This window comes from Salvelinus alpinus, chromosome 16, assembly GCF_045679555.1.
Source record: "Salvelinus alpinus chromosome 16, SLU_Salpinus.1, whole genome shotgun sequence".
In the NCBI taxonomy this organism is placed as follows: Eukaryota; Metazoa; Chordata; class Actinopteri; order Salmoniformes; family Salmonidae; genus Salvelinus; species Salvelinus alpinus.
Window position 1 is genome coordinate 51,293,543 of NC_092101.1, and position 23,487 is coordinate 51,317,029.

At 43.5% G+C, this 23,487-nt stretch overlaps 1 protein-coding gene across 2 annotated transcripts; it reads right to left on the reverse strand.

The window, feature by feature from the left end:
- Positions 1-68: 68 nt before the first annotated feature.
- hdlbpa (high density lipoprotein binding protein a) lies at positions 69-23,224 on the reverse strand. 2 transcript variants are annotated; one of them, XM_071346529.1, is made up of 28 exons: positions 23,087-23,224; positions 21,579-21,650; positions 17,530-17,644; positions 17,087-17,238; positions 16,430-16,645; positions 15,826-16,032; positions 15,228-15,443; positions 13,177-13,380; positions 12,368-12,475; positions 12,171-12,275; positions 11,482-11,560; positions 11,189-11,328; positions 10,991-11,095; positions 10,405-10,518; positions 10,059-10,145; positions 9,793-9,924; positions 9,398-9,616; positions 7,684-7,905; positions 7,176-7,394; positions 5,285-5,456; positions 4,797-4,957; positions 4,528-4,632; positions 4,242-4,376; positions 3,877-4,020; positions 3,454-3,633; positions 2,897-3,013; positions 1,953-2,105; positions 69-1,669 (listed from the first exon to the last, which is right to left on the reverse strand). In XM_071346529.1, the coding sequence occupies exons 3-28, from the start codon at positions 17,603-17,605 to the stop codon at positions 1,574-1,576; spliced, it is 3,864 nt and encodes a 1,287-aa protein (XP_071202630.1). In that variant the 5' UTR covers positions 17,606-17,644; positions 21,579-21,650; positions 23,087-23,224; the 3' UTR covers positions 69-1,573. The 2 variants fall into 2 exon arrangements, with proteins under 2 accessions (XP_071202630.1, XP_071202629.1); XM_071346528.1 differs by having other exon boundaries at positions 1,944-2,105.
- Positions 23,225-23,487: the final 263 nt, after the last annotated feature.

Consider the following 23,487-nt stretch of genomic DNA (forward strand, 5'->3'; position numbering starts at 1 on the left):
GGGGTCAGGTTCTCATGCAGCCTCAACTCTAGTAAAGGTAGCTAGCTACATGTTCCAACTCAAAAAAATACAATTTTCAATTTTTATTGACTTTTTGGACAATTTCATTTCCAGTGTCATCCATAATTGTTTCACTTCTTCTTGTATGGTTTTTGCATAATCTTTCATATAAGGCTAGAATGATATAGACCAGGATTAGACAATGATGTCATATCTTTCAGGAAATGTATCTGCACCACCGGGAGAAAAATTAACCACCCACTGCCAGGAACTGAATGAGACGATTGAACATTTATCCACTGCATCGTACTGTACGCCTCCTGATCTCCTCAGGACTGTGACATCAACTCTGGGGTCTGGTTTATATCACTCTAGAGCTAAGGCTGATAAGAGGGCCATTGCTATGGTTACAGAACAATCTGCATAGCAACTGGAAGACAAAAAGGGACTGGACACTGACCCCGGTAGGTAGCAAGATGAGTAACACACATCACTAGACAGAAGACAGTTCATTGGCACAGAATGGTCTGCTCTTTTTGCTTCCAAAAGCCATGAGGAGAGTTAAAACTTCATTTTCATGTCACAAAAAAAACAACAGAAAGACAGTATGGAACAAGTATGGTACTTTAACAGTTAGTGTGTGTGGGGCATTTAACCTTCTGGAGCTCTAGTGTTGCAGTGGGATGATACAGTACAATCTCCAAAAGCATCTGGCAGTTTGAGAGAGAGTGTGTGAAATAGTATATCTGTAGTGAATTACCCCTCCAAAAACAAAAACAAAGTTGAACAAATGAATAAGGCTGAATGATACAACACATCACTACCTGGCCATACAAGCACAGTAACAAGCAGACAGAATGAAAAGACTGAGGACAGAACCACTCAGATGCAGCAATAAGACTGAGAACTGAATGAGATGACGTACACAGTTCCATGAGGAGCGGAGGAGAGTAGTTGAAACGGACAGCTGGCCACCATGATGGTCAAGCTTCTTCACTTCAAATCAAAAGCTGAAAATGGACAGACATGTGCTAACATGTCGCCAGAGGTAAGTCAACTCTATCCCCCCCAGCCCCACACACCCTGCGAAGGCAACTAAGGGGCAGCTCAGTAAACCTAAGAAGCGTTGCTCGGTTCCCTTAACAGCTTTGGATTTGGTAACACATTTCAAATCATTATGAAATGTCAAGTCTCGGAAAACACTGAACGTCTACCTGAATATAGACATAACCCAACAACCCAGCAATGTTTCTTATAATAAGTATAATTTTTTTTGTTGCAGAAAGACGCATTACTGAATGCAAGAAGATACAAAGCTGAAGTTACAGGTCCAAATACAGTTTGGTTGAAAGCATTTCAGACTACACCATAAAATCTACAAAAGGCAAACCAAGTTATGTAGACAGAAGAGAGAAGCATGAAACATTTCCAGGACTGCAGAGACTTCTGTGGGGGGTGGGGGGTCAGCGGTCAGTCCAGGTCCATAGGGTTGGGGCAGGCGATGGCGGGGAAGATTGTGTCGTCAGGTGGAGGTGAGGGCCGTCTTGTCTCCTTCGTAGCAGCACAGCTCTGCTCAGAAGCGTTTGGGTCCCCAGGGAGAAGCCTTGTTGGCGGCCGCCACAGGAGCACCGAAGCTGGGGAAGTCCTCTGAGCTGCTCATGTCTGGGGCCTGGAGACAGAGGGGGGGAAAACAAGTACATGTCAGTGATCATTGAACTACAAATGACTGCATTCAAAAAAAAAAACAAAAAAAAAATCTCTTTAAAAAAAAGGGACAATACACAAAAAAGTAGCCTGGGTGGTCCCAGATCTGTGCTAAATACAATGACCACAGGAAAAAGTATGGCAAGACAGTACAAACAGATATGAGACCAGGCTAGCACAAAATGGTAATGGTTCAGATTTGTCAAAGGAGAAGAAAAAAAAATTCAAAGATCCGTCACCTCTCTCACCTTCTCACTGCCGGTCTGCCACGGTGCCTCCCTCACCACGAAGCCTTTGGAGGAGCCTCGCTCTCGTCCTCCCTCATCCATCGAGGACGCACCGCGGTCACCAGTGGGCTTCATGTACGTCATCTTAGATTCATTCTCATTCACGTCAGCCATCTGAAAACAGGAAACCAAGTTAGATTTTTAAAAAGCTATATGAAAATGGGGGGGGGAAGTTGAAGGTACTCATCATTCAAGGGAACCAGAAAGTGTGTACAACAGTCAAATGAAGAGCCAAAGATTACCGGAGAAGAAATTAACTAGTTAAACGCTTCGTCAATGATACAGATCAATCAATAAACTGACCAATAAAGACTAAACGTTGACCAGACACAGAAAGAAAAAATAACAGTAAAATACAAAGCGTCACAGAGGACATGGAGAGCCATGGTGGACAAAATGGCTTTGAAAGCCAAGGGTGAAGTTTCCCCTAAGTACAGATTGAGGATCAGCTTCCCTTCCTGAAATCCTAACCTTAACCATTACTGGGGGGGGGGAAAATGCAACACAAAAAAAAAATCGAACTGACCCAAGCTCAGCATTTAGGGGCAAATTCACCCTGCACCACTTTGAAAGGAGTACTTACATTTAGGGGCAAATTCACCCTGCACCACTTTGAAAGGAGTACTTACATTTAGGGGCAAATTCACCCTGCACCACTTTGAAAGGAGTACTTACATTTAGGGGCAAATTCACCCTGCACCACTTTGAAAGGAGTACTTACATTTAGGGGCAAATTCACCCTGCACCACTTTGAAAGGAGTACTTACATTTAGGGGCAAATTCACCCTGCACCACTTTGAAAGGAGTACTTACATTTAGGGGCAAATTCACCCTGCACCACTTTGAAAGGAGTACTTACATTTAGGGGCAAATTCACCCTGCACCACTTTGAAAGGAGTACTTACGTATTCCTCTTCCAAGTTGAGGAGGTGGTCGATGGCTTCGTCCACCAGCTCAGGACGTCCAGTAACAAACACCTGATTGGGGTCAGCAGCGCCGGGCTGGGGGAATCGCAGATCAACCTAAACACAGAAACACGATCAGTTCATCTGGACATTTAAAAGGTCCTATGGTGTTGCTCCAGAAACCAAAAAGAACATTTAGTAAATACATTTTTTTTTTTTTAAGTGGATAAATTCTTGTCTTTTGTCCATTTCAAATGATGGGAATCCATTATATATTAAACGCAGCCAACAGTACGTACAGACGGAATACGTTGGATGGATTCCCAGAATTCAAAGGGACAAGGCAAGACTATCCTGTAAGATGTTTTGTTCTCACAACTTTATCCAAGACCAGAAAAAAAGAAAAAAAATGAAGCCTTGTCCGAGACACAGATAAGCTTGCCCTGGACTAAAATCCTATTTCAATAGAGACATTTCATTGAGCATGCTTGTTAAGTCCAAGACCTTGCTTTATGTATCAGGGAAACTGGCCCACTAATAAAGCCCCCCCCCCTCACCTTGAACTCATCCATGATCTTGCGGATGCCCTTGCCACGGGCCCCGATGATGCGGGCGTGGACACGGGCGTCCAGAGTGATATCCTCAGAGACCATCTCCTCCAGCTCGTCCACGATGGCCTGGATGGCATCCTTGGCAGCTGTAGCCTTGTGCTCATACCCAGTGATGGTGATCTGGTCCTGGGAGGGTGGGGGGTGGGGGGGGGTGTAAGTCAGGACTATAGAACTTACATGAGGGAAACCTCAAGTTGAAGGATTTCTCAATGAGTATTTCCTCAATTCCTTGCATAACTCCCCCCCCCCCAGCACATTGGAGAAGATCCAAGAACACGCTCCTCTAACTTTCACCAACGCTTTATGCAAAGGACAAGGGCTTGCGGACAGACGGCAGAAGAATTGACAACAGAAGGTGTAACCCTGTACCTGGTTGTCGTCGTTCTTGTCTGGGAACTGGATGTTGACGTCGTGCTCTGTGCGGATGTTGGTTATTATGGCCCCCTTACGGCCAATGATCTTGGGGTGATACTTAGGGTCCACAGTGATGGTCAACTTGAAGCTCCTGAGGGACTGCAATGAATAACAAGTACAAAAACAACATCCCCAGTCAGAACCATGTCACTCTTCGCCTGGTCTTACAGCCGTTTGGGCTGGATGCCAGATGGCATAACAATGACTAGGCAACAAACAGATCTGAGATCAGACTATGTAACTTGTGATTGACTTGCAGTCGACACTTTTAAATACTGTGGTTCTGAGATGTAAAGCGCAGTAGAGAGAGTAACACGTACCCGATCCTCCTGCTCAGCAGTCAGCTCTTTAACACGCTCCAGGAGACCCTCCTTAGCGCGGTCCAGGTGATTGGCCAGGCCAGTAATGGAGATTATATCGGACTGCAGCTCAGGAGCAGGCACTTGAATATTAACCTGGCGGTGGAGGAAATAGTAAAACATTACAACGTTGAATAAAACATCCAGACACAAGAGACTCTGTATCCTGAATTGAGTCCCATTTCAGCTTCTCCCCTGATGTAAAAAAAAAAAAAAAAAAAGTGACAATGAAACTACTCTGACGTACCTCAAACTCATCCATCATCTTCCGAATTCCACTTCCCTTCTGCCCAATGATGTAACGGTGAAGCTCAAAGGGCACTTCCACTTCAGTGGTGACGGGGACCAAAGCCTAAGGAAAAAGGAGGTAGTGAAACATAAGTTGAACTATATATGGAGAACAAAAAAGTGACAAAAAAAAACAAACAAACGTCTCTATACGAGTCACAAATAACCTCCTTAAAAAGAGTTCAGACAGACAGTCAGATTATTTCAATGTTCAAGAAGAGGACTGACCTTGAGTGCCTCCACAGCGGCTTCACATCGCTCCTTGCGGCCAGAAAGCACGATGATGTCACACTTCTTAGGTGCAGTGGGATCCACAGGTGCTGCAGGCTCTTCAACCATCTCCCCGTTAGCCTCTCCGTTCTCCTGCACTACAGCCTCGGCCAGGGGAGCTGGGGAAGAACAGAGGGAAAAAACAAAAGGTTGATTAGAGAGAATGAACCAGGCAGTTGAACAGCAGAAATCTGAAAGACTTGCGTCAAACAACCTTAAAGAGACATCTCTTAACAATCTAGGATCATTACATTTAGGTCATTTAGCAGGTGCTCTTATCCAGAATGTCTAACACTCAGTACATTCAAGTAAACAATAAAAGGTAGATAAAACCACATCAGTCATTGCCTGTAAAGTCTGAGTGCTGATCTTAAACTAGTCAAAACTGATCCCATATCAGCACTCCTCTGACTGAATACTGCCTGAGAACGACAGGGTGCTTTTACCCGCTGGGCCTCCTTTCGCCGGACCTTCTTTCCCCGGACCGTCCACTCGCTCAGGGAATTTGATCTGCACGTTGTGGTCCCTGGTGATACCCTGGATACGGGAACCCTTGGGCCCCATGATGGAACGATGGAACTTCTGAGGAATCACACACTCCATGGTTACCTGGGCATCCTGGAGACAGAGGAGAGGACCGTTAGCCAATCAGAGAGGACAGGCTAGTTATGACATGGGCATCATGGTACTGGGGTGAACGAGACTAGAAGATTATTGCATCCTTACGTCCCAGGAGACGAGTATGAGGCACTCCCACCTGAGACTATCCCCTCACCAGTGGGGTCAGCGTTCTATGTTAATGTCAGCTCTAGTGTGACCGTGTTCCCATCAGGAGTGACAAAGACCTTTGGCGAACAATCAACAACCTCTGCATCAAGACAGTTGCTATGAGGTGTTAACCCATGTTAAGATATATACATGGGTTAACACCTCAAAGCAACTGTCTTGATGCAGAGGTTGTTGATTGTTCGCCACAGGTTTTTATTTTATATATATATATATATACACACACACACATAACAAAAAATATTTTAAAAAACACATGTTTTTCTTACGCACAAAAAGCTTCTCAAATTTTGTAAAGAAATTAGTGCACATCCCTGTTAGTAAGCATTTCTCCTTTGCCAAGATAATCCAGGCACCTGACAGGTGTGGCATATCAAGCAGCTGATTAAACAGCATGATCATTACACAGGTGCACCTTGTGCTGTGGACAATAAAAGGCCACTAAAATGTGCAGTTTTATCACAACGCCACAGATGTCAAGTTGAGGGTGCGAGCAATTGCCATGCTGACTGCAGGAATGTCCACCAGAGCTGTTATCAGATAATTTTACATGTTTATTTCTCTACCATAAACCGCCTCCGTCGTTTCAGAGAATTTGGCAGTACGTCCAACCGGCCTCACAACCGCAGACCACATTTATGGCGTCGTGTGGGCGAGCAGTTTGTGAACAGTGTCCCAACGTTGTGAATAGTGTCCCGTGGTTGCAGTGGGGTTATGGTATGGGCAGGCATAAGCTACAGACAACCAACACAATGCGCAGAGATACGGTGACGAGATCCTGAGGTCCATTGTCGTGCCATTCATCCTCTGCTATCACCTCATGTTTCAGCATAATAATGCACCCCCCCCCCCCCCCCCCCGAAGGATCTGTACACAATTCCTGGGAGCTGTAATTGTCCCAGTTCTTCCATGGCCTGCATACTCACCAGACATGTCCCCTCCCACTGAGCACCTTTGGGATGCTGGATCGACAGCGTGTTCCAGTTCCTGACAATGTCCAGCAACTTCACACAGCCATTGAGCATGTTTAGGATGCTCTGGATCGACGTGTACGACAGCGTGTTCCGGGCCAATATCCAGCAACTTCTCACAGCCATTGAAGAGGAGTGGAACAACATTCAACAGCCTGATGAAGGAGATGTGTGGCGCTGCATGGAGGTAAATGGTGGTCACACCAGAAACTGACTGGTTCTGATCCACACTCCTACTTTATGTTTAAGGTACAGTATACAGATGTATATCTGTATTCTCAGTCATGTGAAATCCATAGATTAGGGCCTAATTAATTTATTTCCATTTCCTTTATATGAACTGTAACTCTTTGAACAAAAATCTAAATCCAACAATTTCAGTGTAAATGGCAGCTGAAAAGTACCAGTGGTCAGGCTTTGACCCCAATTAAGAGCAGGTCCATTGAGGCCATGGCCTAGTGAGACACTGGAGCTGGGCTGTGGGAGAGGAATCAAAAGACAGCCTTTTGGGTAAAACACTGGGCTAAGTCTCCAGTGGAAAATAGGTCATAAATAAGTTAGTAAAACCCTGTGAACTCACCAGGTCCTCGATGATCTCCAGCATGCGTTTCTTGGCTGCCTCCACACAGTCTTTGGCTCCCTTCAGAGTGACCTTGTCGCTGTTGGCACCGCTCCTGGGGAAGCTCACCATCACACCGCCGTACTCATCAGCGATGTCCCTCAGCACCTGCCCACGGCGAGCCACAAAGTACCGGTGGTGTTTGGGGTCCACATTCATTACATCCTCCACCACGTTGTCCTGAGGGATGACAAAGCAAGCATGGGGTTTAATATTCAAAATGTGTCAAAACAAAAACACAGGGTATAATCTAAAAGGTTGGAGTCAGTATCAAAATGACAACAGTTTCCTTACTCTCTAAAAATGACTGAAATACACAGGAGAGTTTGATTCTGTTGTAAACAACAAGTACGAAACATTAATACAAAACAATGGCGTCAGGAGAATCTTTTGATGGAGTCAGTTTCTCCTGTTTTTTCCCTAATCAAAAAAACTAAATATATAGATTTAAAAAAAAAAATGTTTTTACCAAGCTCTTGATGAGTTCCTCAAGTTCCTTCTGGGCCTCCCTGACAGCCTCCTCTGTCCCCACCACGGTGATCAGCTCCTGGTCCTCGTCGTCAGGTGTCGGGAAGATAATCCTGGCTCCAGTACTGTCACGTACTTTACGGATGTTACCGCCTCCTTTACCGATCAGGAACTTATGGTACTCTGGCTTGGCCTTCAGCTCAGCTGTGTGACTCTTGGTTTGCTAGGGAAAGAGAAAGGGGGGAAGAGATATTTTAGAATATTTTATTTTATTTTATTTATTTTATTGGAATGTGCTGCAACAGAATGGTGATTGGTTCAGTTTACTTCCTTTAAAAAGAGTGTACATGGGACTACTGACAACTCGGTTTGGGATTAGGGTGACCACGTCCCAGATTGTACCGGGACAGTCCCGCATTTTGGCCCTTGACCCCCCTACCAAACAGTCATGTGCTGTATTTTACCAACAAATAGTACTCAGAGGTAGTACTCAAAATAGTACTCAGGTGTCAGTTTCGATTATAGGTGCAACTGTCCCAGAGTTCCTGTTGGAGGACTGATAATTATCATAACACAAAGAGGAGACTAGCAGTAGGGTAAGTGAGGTAGTATATAGTGGTTTATGGTCATCCAACCACTAACACAGTTAGGAAGGTTGTTCAGGAAGGGTCCAGTACTGAGTTGTGTTGATGCAGAGTTCTGACCCGTTGTCTCTCTGGACCTCTGTGTCCAACTAAACAGACTATTCGGGGTATGAGACCCCCCCCCCCCACCAGGTACAGCCTGTGATTGACTGACCAGGTCAGCCAATCACAGGCAGGGGAGTGTTCTAGAAGGGCCCTTGGCAACCGCCTAACAATGCCAGAGGTCCGAAACCAGGGGATGTTAGCCTCTGCTGGGCTGGAGAGTTTCTCTAAAGTTTGTGGCTGTGTCTCCCAGGGCCACAGAGGGTTTTTAACAAGTCCATTTGTCCCGTATTTTATTCAGACATTCCAACCGGTGTCGTATGCTGTCACGTTGCGCTTATGACCAGATATATCATAAGGACGTGGTGCTGGTGATGTTTAACACTTTTCCAATCGTTGTTGAGATCTGATATTCTAAGCAGCGCAAGATAACCCAGGCCAATGTCATATCGTCAACCAATCACGTGTCTAATCCTTTTTTTGGGCTAAATTCCAGCTAAACTTGGAGAGGACCGCTAACTACTTACAAAAAGTGTGCTTCTAACGAAGAATACAATAGTAAGTAGGCCTAAGTAGCTGTAGCCTATTAGACAAAGAGAAGGTCATTTCTCCACACTTGGTAGGCTCTCAATGCACATTAGTTGCTTATTCAACATACTTGCTACTCAAACCCGTAAAAAAAAAAATAATCCTACCAGTTTTACATTCTTTCAGACCAACCAGAATTGTTACCGTGGCTAAATATTCCCACATTTTTATAAAACAGCCAGTCTCTCATTTCTGCATCACCAAATTTTGCACTTCAAAATTATCCCATATTTGGCCATTTTAAAAATGTGATCACCCTAATTTGGAATGAATTCTATTTCAATTGCTTTTTAGTGAAGGAAAAATTGGGAATTTTAGTTGACATCCTGAAATTGAAACCAACCCTCATGACAACCACAGCCAAAACAAACAAAGAAAAACCAACCTGTTCCTCAACCTACTGATAAGTAAAGCCTAAATAAGATAAGAGCAGGATCAAACCTTATCCTGGGCCAGAGAGAGCAGCTGTTTCTTCGCCTTCTCCACCTCCTCAGCAGGACCCCTGATGGTGACCGTGTCGATGCCGGAGCCCTCGGTGGGGAAGTGGATATGGACGCCGCCACACTCTTCCATGATGGAGCGGACAAAACGGCCCTTCGAGCCAATCAGGGAGTTGTGCAGCTTCGAGGGAATGGACACCTCCATCTCTGTAATGTTTGCCTGGGAGGGACACAAGTGGCATATGTAGTTCATTGGGCACAGAACGGAAACATGGTTTCATATAGAGAGAGACAAATTAGGAACGTACGAACATTCTATCCTTATCTGCATTGACATAGAAGAACACAGGCCATCTTAAGAAAGACAATCTCCCTGAGAAAAGCCAGTTAAGTTACCAGTTCTTTCTGGATAGCCAGGATGCGGATTCTTGCGGCCTCACAGTTTTCCTTCTTGCCGGTGATGACGATCATCTCAGAGTTGCTGTTCTCGGCAGGCAGGTCAATCCTGGTGTTAGTTTCCTCACGAATCTGGAAATGAAGGAATTACTTTGTCAGGTAATACAAATATAATTTTTTTCTTCATATTTTAAAAAGCCTGAAATTGTGAAAGAACTGTGTCCCAAACCAAGTTTAAATTCCATATCCTATTAATGAGAATATACCTTCTTGATGTTAGCGCCACCTTTCCCAATGATGTTCTTGTGGAATTGTTTGAAGATGGGAACTGAGAGAAAGAAGCCATTCTCCACCTGAAAAAGACAAAATCAATCATAGATAAAAACAGTTTTTCAAAACCTGCAAAGCAAGATTTGACATGTTCAATATACTTAAGGGAAGAGCTATCAATCATACCAACTGAAATGATGACGTGCTTTACCGGCACAATGTCTTGAAAGCCAAATGTACTTAACACCTTACACTAACCTCATGCAATGTATAAAAAAAAAAGTTCAACCTAGTTGTCACAGAGTAAATCATTTAGACGTTTTGTTTGATGATCTTACATACCATGTCAGCAACCATCTTAGCCATGAACTTGGAGCATTTCTCCACCTCATTTCTTGGACCGCGCAGCTGAACGATGTCACTCTTCGCTGCCGGGTCTGGGAAGTTGATGATGACCTGCAAAATCGACACATTACTACTTTATGTACAGCTTGGAAAACGTTAAATATTTTCCTTTCCTCATACAACACTTTTTTTAAGTGCCCGTCCTAACTAGAATTAACATAGTTGTTTACTGTAACTATACAGCAAAATGTTATAGCTGTAGACGCTTAAGCATTTTAAGTGTATTTACCAGAGCCATACATGTACAGCTATTCTAAATATATGGATCTGGCACACGATCGTCATGGTTTCTAAGGCTGCGTTTAAAATCAGGCAGCCCAATTCTGAGCTTTCCCCCCCCCCCCCCCACTAAAATGGTCTTTTGAGCCATAAAAAAAAAAAAACTGCTCTTTTGTTAATAATTGGGTCAAAGAGCAGAATGGTGCTGCCTGTGTAAATACAGCCTTGCTGACTGAAGTCTTACTTAGCCACGGTCTCTGGCGTCATCAGGTGTGTTCCCACGGCAACACGGTTTGCGACTCACCTCAGGGAACTTGTCACGAACGTCCTTAATCTTCTCCCCTTTTTGGCCAATGATGGCTCTGTGAAAACGCTGTTCGATGATCAGGTCCTTTGTACGCTCGTTCTCCTGCAAGAGAGAGACGAAAAGGTTGAGGGACAACTCCCACGGGGACGTTATGGTGACGTGTGTGAGAGAGAGCGAATGTATTGTGATCCTCACCATGCGCGACGCTAGCTCAAGCAGCTCCTTACTGGCTTCCTGAACCCCCTGGGGATCCCCCTCGATGCGGATCAGGTGGCTCTTCTCGTTGTCAGGGGGGATACGCACAGACACCTTGTGCAGATCTTTGATGCGGTTTACTGAACAGGGCAGGAGAAGAAACAGTTTTTTTTTTAAAACCACCATTTAGTAACACGCTAAATATCTTCAAAATACACTTGTGTAACATCTTACTCGGCCCCCACTTCTCAAACCCAACCTCCGCTTTGCTTAAAGAAAAACATAATATTTACTGTTGGCACCGCCCTTCCCAATCAGGTGTCTGTGGAATCTGGGGTCCACACTGATCTCCCTAAAATCCATGCGGCTCACCTAGAAGGGAAAAGGAAATAAACATGGCATCAAATGAATGATTGTAACTACCAAGTCCTAAAACCAAGGAAACCAGTGTGGTTTACACAGTCGGTCCTTGGGACAAGGACAACAAACTAGGCCTAGACTCAGATTAAGCCTTAGACTCAGATTAAGCCTTAGATTAAGCCTTAGACTCAGATTAAGCCTTAGACTCAGATTAAGCCTTAGACTCAGATTAAGCCTTAGACTCAGATTAAGCCTTAGACTCAGATTAAGCCTTAGACTCAGATTAAGCCTTAGACTCAGATTAAGCCTTAGACTCAGATTAAGCCTTAGACTCAGATTAAGCCTTAGACTCAGATTAAGCCTTAGACTCAGATTAAGCCTTAGACTCAGATTAAGCCTTAGACTCAGATTAAGCCTTAGACTCAGATTAAGCCTTAGACTCAGATTAAGCCTTAGACTCAGATTAAGCCTACTCTAACTACAAAGCATGCTCAAGGGACACTCTCCATTGAATGCGCTTTAGCCCATTAATCTAATAGGCTTAATCTGGGTTTTGGTAAACGGGCTTCTGCTTGGGAGTGGACGAGGCTAGCCTGGTCCACAGTGTTCGGAGGGTCTTTACCAGGTCAGTGACGATGGCTTCCATCTGACTCTGCACCATCTGCATGTCTTTGGTGGGGCCTTCCAAGGTGATCTTATCTTCGCCTTCAGTGAACTCAATGTGCACCTGCAATACACACAGAGAGAGAGAGAGAAACACCAAGTCAGGCCTTGAGCTGCATCCCCCTCTGGAACAAAACACACGCCACACACACACACCTTGGGCATTTGCTGGGTAATCTTGGCCAGGTTCTGCCCCTTCTTGCCAATGATGAAGCGGTGAAGCCAGGAAGGAGCTTCGACTGAGGATACAGTATAGCTGTTGGCCTGGGAAACACAAACAGGTTCACATTTAGAAACCGAGAACCACTGTCATGGGACATCCTCTTGAACCAGAGGCCCTGAATAAAGTGCTATATATATAGTCATTTAGCAAGCAGCCTTATAGAGAGCTACTTACAAATCAGTACATTCAACGAAGGAAGGTAAAAAAAAAAAAAAAAAAAACATTTATTCGCATTGCAAGTAAAACATTCAAAAAAAAATAACGCATCTACCTTGGACTAAACGTCAGCGAATACCAGACCCAGCCAGGCCGGTGTGAAAGGTGCTGCGTATATGTCTTATGTAATGTATATCTACCTTGGCCCAAACTTCAGTGAGACCTGTATAGTACGTACTGTGTAGTAGTGTTTCTGTTGGAATGTGTAACATATCTACCTTGGCCCAAACTTCAGTGAGACCTGTATAGTACGTACTGTGTAGTAGTGTTTCTGTTGGAATGTGTAACATATCTACCTTGGCGTAAACTTCAGTGAGACCTGTATAGTACGTACTGTGTAGTAGTGTTTGTTGGAATGTGTAACATATCTACCTTAGCGTAAACTTCAGTGAGACCTGTATAGTACGTACTGTGTAGTAGTGTTTGTTGGAATGTGTAACATATCTACCTTAGCGTAAACTTCAGTGAGACCTGTATAGTACGTACTGTGTAGTAGTGTTTCTGTTGGAATGTGTAACATATCTACCTTGGCGTAAACTTCAGTGAGAGCCTGACCCAGCCGGTCTGGCTCCCCGCGCAGGATGACGGTCTCAGAGTTGCTGTCTGAGGGTGGGATTTCGACCGAGACGCCAGTTTTCTCCAGGATCTCCTGCAGGGTGTTTCCCTTGGGGCCGATCACGTACTTGTGCTGAGATTTCTTCACCTCTACCGCGATGGTGGTGGCATTTTTCTGCCGGGAGAAAAGGGTAAACAGAGCACTGGAAATGAGTGTAAAGATAAAATTGGTTAACTTGGTGGATTTAACTGTTGCATATTAAAAAAAAATTATAATTGTATTGGTCCCAATTCGAATAAAGTGTTAAGACTGCAGTCTTAGACTGTGTGTCTCTTTCTTTTCAGTCGGGCCACTGAGGCTAGTAGGAACCTCTGTAAGGCCCCTCTCAGATTATTGAGACAACTGAAGTCATGCCCTGGTACCCGGAGGCTACATGACAACATTCCATACAATGTTAAACGCAGACACTCAAATCATTCCTATTTAGCACAGTTTAGCTAGCAGGACATACAGTTGAAGTTTACATACACCTTAGCCAAATATATTTAAACTCAGTTTCACAATTCCTGACATTTAATCCTTGTAAAAATTCCCCGTCTTAGGTCAGTTAGGATCACCACTATTTTAATAATGTTAAATGTCAGAATAATAGTAAAGAGAATGATTTATTTCAGCTTTTATTTCTTTCATCACATTCCCAGTGGGTCAGAAGTTTACATACACTCAATTAGTATTTGGTAGTATTGCCTTTAAATTGTTTAACTTGGGTCAAATGTGTCAGGTAGCCTTCCACAAGCTTCCCACAATAAGTTGGGGAATTTTGGCCCATTCCTCCTGACAGAGCTGGTGTAACTGAGTCAGGTTTGTAGGCCTCCTTGCTCGCACACGCTTTTTCAGTGCTTGGGGGGGGGGTGGGGGGGGGGGGGTCATTGTCCATTTGGAAGACCCATTTGCGACCAAGCTTTAACTTCCTGACTGATGTCTTGAGATGTTGCTTCAATATATCCACATAATTTTCTTTCCTGATGATGCCATCGATTTTGTGAAGTGCACCAGTCCCTCCTGCAGCAAAGCACCCCTACAACATGATGCTGCCACCCCCGTTTCACGGTTGGGATGGTGTTCTTCGGCTTGCAAGCCTCCCCCTTTTTCCTCCAAACAAAACGATGGTCATTATGGCCAAACAGTTATATTTTTCAGTAATTTTTTCTCCAAAAAGTAGGAAACCGTAGTCTGGCTTTCTTATGACGGTTTTGGAGCAGTGGCTTCATCCTTGCTGAGCGGTCTTTCAGGTTATGTCGATACAGGACTCGTTTTACTGTGATTATAGATACTTTTGTACCCGTTTCCTCCAGCATCTTCACAGGGTCCTTTGCTGTTGTTCTGGGATTGATTTGCACTTTTCGCACCAAAGTACATTCATCTCCAGGAGACAGAACTCGTCTCCAACGAACGCGTTTCCGGAGCGGTATGACGGCTGCGTGGTCCCATGGTGTTAATACTTGCGTACTATTGTTCGTACAGATGAACGTGGTACCTTCAGGCGTTTGGAAATTGCTCCCAAGGATGAACCAGACACCTCCAATTGACTCAAATGATGTCAATTAGCCTATCAGAATATTCTAAAGCCATGAAATAATTTTCTGGAATTTTCCAAGCTGTTTAAAAGGCACAGTCAACTTAGTGCATGTAAACTTCTGACCCACTGGAATTGTGATACAGTGAATTATAAGTGAAATAATCCATCTGTAAACAATTGTTGGAAAAATGACTTGTGTCATGCAAAGTCCTAACCGACTTGCCAAAACTATAGTTTGTTAACAAGAAATGTGTGGTGGTTGAAAAATTCGTTCTAATGACTCCAACCTAAGTGTACGTAAACTTCTGACTTCAACTGCACCTTCCCCCTCAATCATCATCATCATCATAGCAACAGTAATATTTGACACAAAGTTCTAAAGGACCATAACAGTTCATATTAACATGCTGTTAAAAAGAGGACAGAACATAGACCTACACACCTTCCCCTCATAAATCTTCTTGATCATAGCCACAGCAAGGGCCACCTGCTCTTTCTCCCCAGTAATGACGATCTCCGTCTTATTGACGCTGGGTGGAGGGACATTGATGCGGGCTCCCGTCTCCTGCATCATATCTGCCACCAGCTTGTTGTAGGCACCAGTGATGAAGGGGTGGAAAACCTTGTCGATGTTCACCCTCTCCACAGCACGCTTGTCCTGGAAGGGGAGGACAGAGAGCGGACGGTCATCAGTTAGGTTGTCCAACACTCGGACTGATATAACATGTCACAAACTGAACTAGCTCGCTTCCGAACCGTGTTCATGGCAGTGTAATAACAGCAAGGCTAGCGTTAGTGCTATAGGGGCATGTTCATTAATTCATTAAGTAGAGTGGTTAACTTAAAATGGCAGAAATTATAAAAATATAACTTTTTATCTAAAACAGATATGACAGAAGTAGAAAAAGGTTGTGCCGCAAAGGTTTCCATAGTGAGTTAAGAGGTCATTATGTGGTAGTTAACTTAGCGAGTGGAGAGAAGTTAGAGGATGACACTAGAGCGCGAGAGCTAGGTAACCGATACGGCATCAGGTTGGCTACCTGCTCGGCAGAGATGAGCAGAATCTCGTGCTTGGCCTTCTCCAGGCCCTCCTTGGTGCCAGAGATCTTGATATGGTTGCTGGGGTCATCTGGTCTTGGAATCTGGATCTTGGTGGCAGTCTTGAGCTCCAACTCCTGCAGTTTCTCCCCATTCTTGCCGATGACAAAGCGATGATGTTCTTTGGGGATGGCCACGGTAGCTGAAGCCTGGTGTAAAAATAAAAAAATAAAAAATCAACATGAAAGAAAATAGGTTTATAAACTAAGTTAATATTACCACATAGGTAAATAAATAAATCACAAAGTAGTCACCTTTTGATTAACTTTAATAACCGTGCATGAGTTCATATTGAAAATGGGATGACTCATTTGGTTTTATTTATTTAGCCATGATAGTTCACTCAGTAAGAACTGCCACTTTTTCCCCCCCCCAGGAAGACCTGAGGTGGGGGCCTCAAAACAACACACTGACAGTACAACATTTGGGAAATCACAAAGGATCGGCCTAAATGTAGCTCTGATATACGCTGTAAACCTACGTGGTTATAATGAATACAACAGCCAAATAAAAGGGCTAAATGTGAACCCATCTATCTACACTGACCTGAGTCTGCAGTCGGGACACAATCTCCTTGCGGGCCTTCATCACCGCGTCCAGTTTCCCAGACACCATGATGGACAGACCCTGGTCTTTAGCCATGGAGAGTTCCAGGTGGGCTCCAGTCTTATGCATGATGTCCACACAGACCTTTGCCTGATCTCCTTCACCGAACTGGTTGATGTCCTTGTACTTGCGCTCTTCCAGAGGGACGTGGAAAACCTAGCAGGGTCATAAGTTAGAGAGAGCAAACATCACATGTTTGAACAATAGGACTTTTTAAGTCTACACACCCAGGTTTGCCAAAGGCAGAAGGAAGAGATCTTCGCTACAACAAACATGGGTCGTGTCCCAAATGGCATCCCTATATTCCCTACATAGTGCACTACTTTAGTCCATAGCTCTATGGGCTCTGGTCAATAGTAGTGCACTATATAGAATAGGGATACCATTTGCTACAACAAACAGTTTCTTACTCCTCCAATGCAACAAAGTGTTGCGTGAACGCTGCTGCTGTAGCTATCTGGGTGATGACAGAGGAGTGTAGCTACCTGGGTGATGACAGAGGAGTGTAGCTACCTGGGTGATGACAGAGGAGTGTAGCTACCTGGGTGATGACAGAGGAGTGTAGCTACCTGGGTGATGACAGAGGAGTGTAGCTACCTGGGTGATGACAGAGGATTTGAGGGGCCGGATCTTGGAGGTCCAGGCGTTGACTGGTTCCTGGGTCCCCTCAGGTGAAGCAGCCTTCTCAGGCAGCGGGGGGAAGGCATCCTTGTAGGCTGGGGCCTCCTCATCTCCAGCAGAACTAGACCCTGTGTCAGAACCATTAGAAACAAGCCACCATATATAAAAACCTCACCGACTACGAGCGTCTGATAAATGACTAAAACGGCAGGTACATGATCAATTCAACGGCAGTTAATACAACTCATGTCTTGTTGTTACTTTAGGTTTTAGGTAGCATATTTGTTGAGATAGTCATTGATAACTGATGGTTCTTTTTTTTTTTTTTAAGGCCAGACTACTCTTAGTTGTTCTGATGGCTCAGTAAACATTAAGATTCAGCAACTCTACCCAGAGGAACAAATGAAACAGAAACTCACCGCCTGCTTGCTCTGCAACGAGCCCAGAGCGGTGCTCGTTGAAGCTTTCCTGCGTAAGTACAGCGACTGAGCTCATGGTCGAAATCCCACGTTTACACGGAGTACGAGTGTGTCACTAGTAAAAGGAAAAGAGGACATCATTATCAGGGTTAAAGAAACAAAATAGCCTACATAGCTAAAGACATGACAGACTCAAAAAAGGACAAGATTATTAAAATCATTTTGATGTCTTTATAAAGGCCTCGTCTCATAGCTAGAAAATACAAAATAAACCACTTTTATAGTTAGGGTTAAATACATAGTAGTACAAAATACATTTATCAGCTTGAATGGACTTTGATGTTTGACCCCGTTGTCTTATCTACCGTTATCAAAAGCCATTCCTTTCCAGGAGGGATAATCTATGTTCTAGCTATTACCCATTTCACACGTCAACACTTTCTTTGAATATCTGACAAATAGCCTTAGTGAACAGATTAGGCAAATTAAGCATAACCAAGAGGACAAACTGATTCATTGCAGTAGCTACATGTGACGTTGGCACTAGACATTGATTTCTGTTCAGTTCAGCATTTTCCACACTAAATGTTAAGGTTAGGATTTGGGGTGGTGGGGGGGGGGGGGGTAAGCCCAAAGGCCAGCTGATGGCGATATTAATCTGGTGTGGATGGTTTCATTTTACTGTCCAAAACGCATTGTACGCAGCAAGCAACACACTCGTATCCAATGGACCAGTTTGTACCTAAAAAACATTCTCCATTCAGGTTGCAAAAGTGTCGATATCCTCCTTAACTAGATTTAATGGCGAGAAGGAAAATAAATGTTTGAAAATGTGTACGTTTTTAACGAAACACCATTTCCGCCACCATGTTAGTAGCTAATGCTACTTCCTGATGTCGCGCCCTACGTTCAGCAAGAGGTAAACAGACTGCTGCAACCTGATTGGCTGACCGCGATACACAACATTCGGAACTAGCATTCCTAGGCATTAGCCACTTTATCATGGTGGTGGAAAATGGTGTTTTACAGAAAGATTGCATGTTTTCCCCGTTTTTTAAAAAGTCTACGTGAGATACGAGTGTATTGCCGGCTGCATACAATCCATCTGGACAGTAAGATGGAAACGAATCAAAATTGACATCTTCCTGCCTTTGGGCTAGGGGGAAGTGGATCCTAGATCTGTACCTAGGGTAAACTTCACCACTACCTACATGTACAAATGACCTCGACTAACCTGTACCCCCGCACATTGACTAGGTACCGGTAACCCCTGTATATAACCTCTTATTTTATTGTGTTACTTTAGTTTATTTTGTAAATATTTTCTTAACACTTCATGAACTGCACTGTTGGTTAAGTGCTTGTAAAGTAAGCATTTGACAGTAAGGTCTACACTTGTATTCGAGCACTTGACAAATACATTGATTTTGAACAACTAAGTTTAGTTGTTGACCTAGGCCTTTTCTAAGCTGGGTGAATGAGCTTTCCAAGGTTAAGAGGATTTCCCCACTGACCCCGTTCAGTTCATCCACCCACTGAAGCTTCCCCTAGGTACAGATCTAGGATCAGCTTCCCCCCACCCCCAGGCCTAACCAAGTAGATCAGACTAGACACTGAGCACATGCGCTAGGTGTAGGGTGAAGTTGTCCCTAGACACTGATCTTGGGTCAGTGTTGTACTTTTCCCACTAATGGTTAAGGTTAGGATTTGGCGAGGGGGGGGGGGGGGTAACCCCGGTGAACATTTACTAGGCTATTCCTCTACAAACGGCAAAATTGTTTTGCTTCAAATGAATGAGAAGCAGTGGAGGGAGGGGGGACTTTATACCATCAAAATATAAATCAAACCAATCACAGAACATCTACTTGAAAGGGAAGGTCCAATCTAGTAATTCTATTTTGTACTGTGTGTACTGGCACACAGCACAGTCAGTGGAGATGGTGCCTGGGATCCTTGGCATGGCGTTAGTACAGCTGTTTTCACATGATTTCCAGAGCAGCACCCTTTAAGGGGCCTCTTCCGTCTAGGCTAGGCATCTTTAAGGCTGAGCAGGCCAAATCAGTGGTGCATTAGTTAGCACAGTGAGCTACATACAGGCCAGCCCGGGAAAGCCATACTACTGGCGTCTCATTGGTTTAACACGGAGCAAGGAAACAGCCTTGCACACAAAATGGAAAACGTTGAAAAGATTTCACAAAGTAGACTACTGAAGTGCTTCAAGCCTTCTCTAGAAAGATTATTTGAGAATGTTATATACAGTACCAGTCAAAAGTTTGGACACGTACTCATTGAAGGGTTTCTTTATTTTTTTACATTGTAGAATAATAGTGAAGACAATGCTATGAAATAACAAATGGAATCATTTACAACCCCCCCCAAAAGAAAGTGTTAAATCAAAATATATTTTAGATTCTTCAAAGTAGCCACCCTTTTGTCTTGATGACAGCTTTGAACACTTGGCATTCTCTCAAACAGCTTCATGAGGAATGCTTTTCCAACAGTCTTGAAGTTCCCAACATATGCTGAGCACTTGTTGGCTGCTTTTCCTTCACTCTGCGGTCCAACTCATCCCAAACCATTTCAATTGGGTTGAGGTCAGGTGACTGGAGGCCAGGTAATCTGATGCAGCACTCCATCACTCGCCTTGGTCAAATAACCCTTACACAGCCTGGAGGTGTGTTTTGTGTTATTGTCCTGTTGAGAAAAAAAAAAATGATAGTCCCACTAAGCGCAAACCAGATGGGATGGTGTATCGCTGCAGAATGCTATGGTAGACATGCTGGTTAAGCATACCTTGAATTCTAAATAAAATCACTGAGTGTCACCAGCAAAGCACCCACACTTCCTCCTCCATGCTTCACGGTAGGAACCACACATACGGAGATCATCCATTCACCGATTCTGCATCTCACAAAGACACAGCGGTTGGAACCAAAAAGCTCAAATTTGAACTCAGACCAAAAGGTCAGATGTCCACCAGTCTAATGTCCATTGCTCGTGTTTCTTGGCCCAAGCAAGTCTCTTCTTATTATTGGTGTCCTTTAGTAGTTTCTTTGCAGCAATTCGACCATGATGGCCTGATTCACACAGTCTTCTCTGAACAGTTGATGTTGAGATGTGTCTGTTACTTGAACTCTGTGAAGCATTTATTTGGGCTGCAATTTCTGAGGCTGGTAACTAATTACCTTATCCTCTGCAGCAGAGGTAATTCTGGGTCTTCCTTTCCTGTGGCGGTCCTCATGAGAGTCAGTTTCATCATAGCGCTTGATGGTTTTTGCAACTGCACTTCAAGAAACTTTCAAAGTTCTTGAGATTTTCCAGATTGACCGACCTCCATGTCTTAAAGTAACGATGGACTGTCGTTTCTCTTTGCTTATTTGAGCTGTTCTTGCCACAATATGGACTTGGTCTTTTAACAAATAGGGCTATATTCTGTATACCACCCCTACCTTGTCACAACACAACTGATTCGCACAAATGCATTATTAAGGAAAGAAATTCCACAAAGTAACTTTACAAGGTACACCTGTTAATTGAAATGCATTCCAGGTGACTACCTCATGAAGCTGATTGAGAGAATACCAAAAGTGTGCAAAGCTGTCATCATGGCAAAGGGTGGCTACTTAGAAGAATCTCAAATATATTTTGTTTTGTTTAACACTATTTTGGTCACTACATGATTCCATATGTGTGATTTCATAGTTTTGATATCATCCTACAATGTAGAAAATAGTAAAAAAATAAATAAAAAAAACTTGAATGAGTAGGTGTCCAAACTTTTGACTGGTTCTGTATACACTGATTCAAAGTATTGCAATGAAATCCAGATAAATCTGACAAGCATCTGGTTTGTGATTGACCCAATAATATACTAAATATATAGCCTGCCACCCCCATCTAGTATTCAAAAAAGTAAAATGTCAGCCGTCGATCTTTAATTACTGAGCCAGTAAGGCCATCTTTTCCACTGCCTTCCATTTGAAAAGTGCAGGTTAGAAGGGACTGCAGCATGGCTATAATTAGGAGCTTAGAGTAGTGTCACTTCTTACCAGCTAAATGGTCAGTTACCAGATAATCCGTCCTGTAAAGCTGCCTGTTCGTGTCAGCCTGCCAGCTTTTGCCTGAAAAGCACAATCCAAAAAATACATATTGGTTTCACAACAGACAGTCGGGTGATAAAATACTGGACATTCAATTAATAGATTAAGTGGTATATTCAAATGTGAGGATTTGTGTGTGTGTGGGGGGGGGGGGGGGGGGGGATAAAACATTATCCCAAGCTTTGACAACTAATTAATGGCTGGAGGGATCCCCCTATAGAAGTAGCTAGCATACAAATCTGGGCCTACTTGCGTGAAGGTAAAAGGTAGTTTAGAAAAAGTTAAGAAACAAAACATATTCTTGTTTGATATTAGACCAGTGGGAAGTATAATATTCTACTAGACTTGGCCAGCTGTGTCATAGAGCCTAATGAGGTGTACGTTGACGCCTCTTCCAGTGAGACCACAGACTCAATTAATGTGGCCTTTAAATCTGATGCTAAATTAGCCTTATTCATTTACTGAACTTTCAACCTAGTTAATTAACTGTGATAGATCAACGTGGGGTTGCAGCTGAAAAGCTCAAAGAGATTGCTAGCTAACGTTAGCTAGAACACTGGCCTACTTCTGCCTAATTTACAAGCTAGCTAGCAAAATAGCTAGTTAGCTGGCGTTGGAAAAAAATAAAATAATAATTACCTAGCTAAAAATCAAACGATGTGACGTGAAAATTGACAGACTATCCCAAGGCCACGACAGCATCAGATGAATATAGGTAGCTAGCTAACTGACCAAGACAGAATGTTAAATAGATAGCCAATATTCCCTGGTTTCCCCCGGCTAGTACTACGTCGACATGCAAGAATGTCCGAGGAATTATTGAAATGGACGATTACAATAAATAGCTAACGTTAGCTAACGTTCCTTGCGAAGGATTTTAAATGAAACATTAATCGTGCATTCCAGTAAAACAATGTAAACGCCCTATTGCGTTTTAGGGTTGCGAGACGCCACTTCTATTGAAAACTTTATGTAGACGCATTAGCTTGCTAGCTAGCTAATAAACTCGTATAAACTTTGACCGTGCGCGATAATGACACGTAGCTGCAGTGCTAGCGCTAGCTAGCTCTGGCGGCTAACAACCAGTTTAAATTGAAACTCCCCATGGAAACTCATTATAAAAATGTAATTAAACATGAAATCGAGAACGGTGGTTAGGTCTTACATTTTACACACGTAGTTGATCAAAACATGATAGCTACATATTCTCCCATTTTAATACGGAACGTTAGCTCCATAATAATCTACAAAGTCCACGTAGGCATAAGGCAGCCGAACAAGGGGAGAAATGACATGGAGTCGACTCAGGCCAGAGCACATTTTGACAGTGATAATATTTCACTGCATCCTCGATAACTATTAGCCCCCACTGGCTAAATGTCGACGGTATAATAAGCACACCATCTTTATTGTTCCCCGTACATGTTACATTGTGAAACAATTTCTTAGCTACTTACTTGTGTTTATGTTCTCGTCTGCCCTGGGTGGTGCAGAAGCTGTGATGAAACTCCACTGGCGAGAAGGTGGAACTGTAGGCCGAAGGATAGCTATATACTAGCACCACCCTCCAATCGTATTCTCTAACGTCACGCCAAGAGCCTCTGATTACAAATCACAGATTTTTCATACAGTGAAAAAAGTATATTTTCATGTAACACTTTCACTATGACTACATTTGATTATGATTTGATCGTGTGTATATCTGATATGTTTCAGTTTTATACCCAAAAAAATGCTACAGCTTGAGAAATCAACACGCATTAAACTCTGACGAAAGATGACGTTTCATAAACCCGAGTATCTCCAGTACAGGTTTTGTCGGTATTTCTGATGCTGTAACTGTAGCCGAAAATTCGAT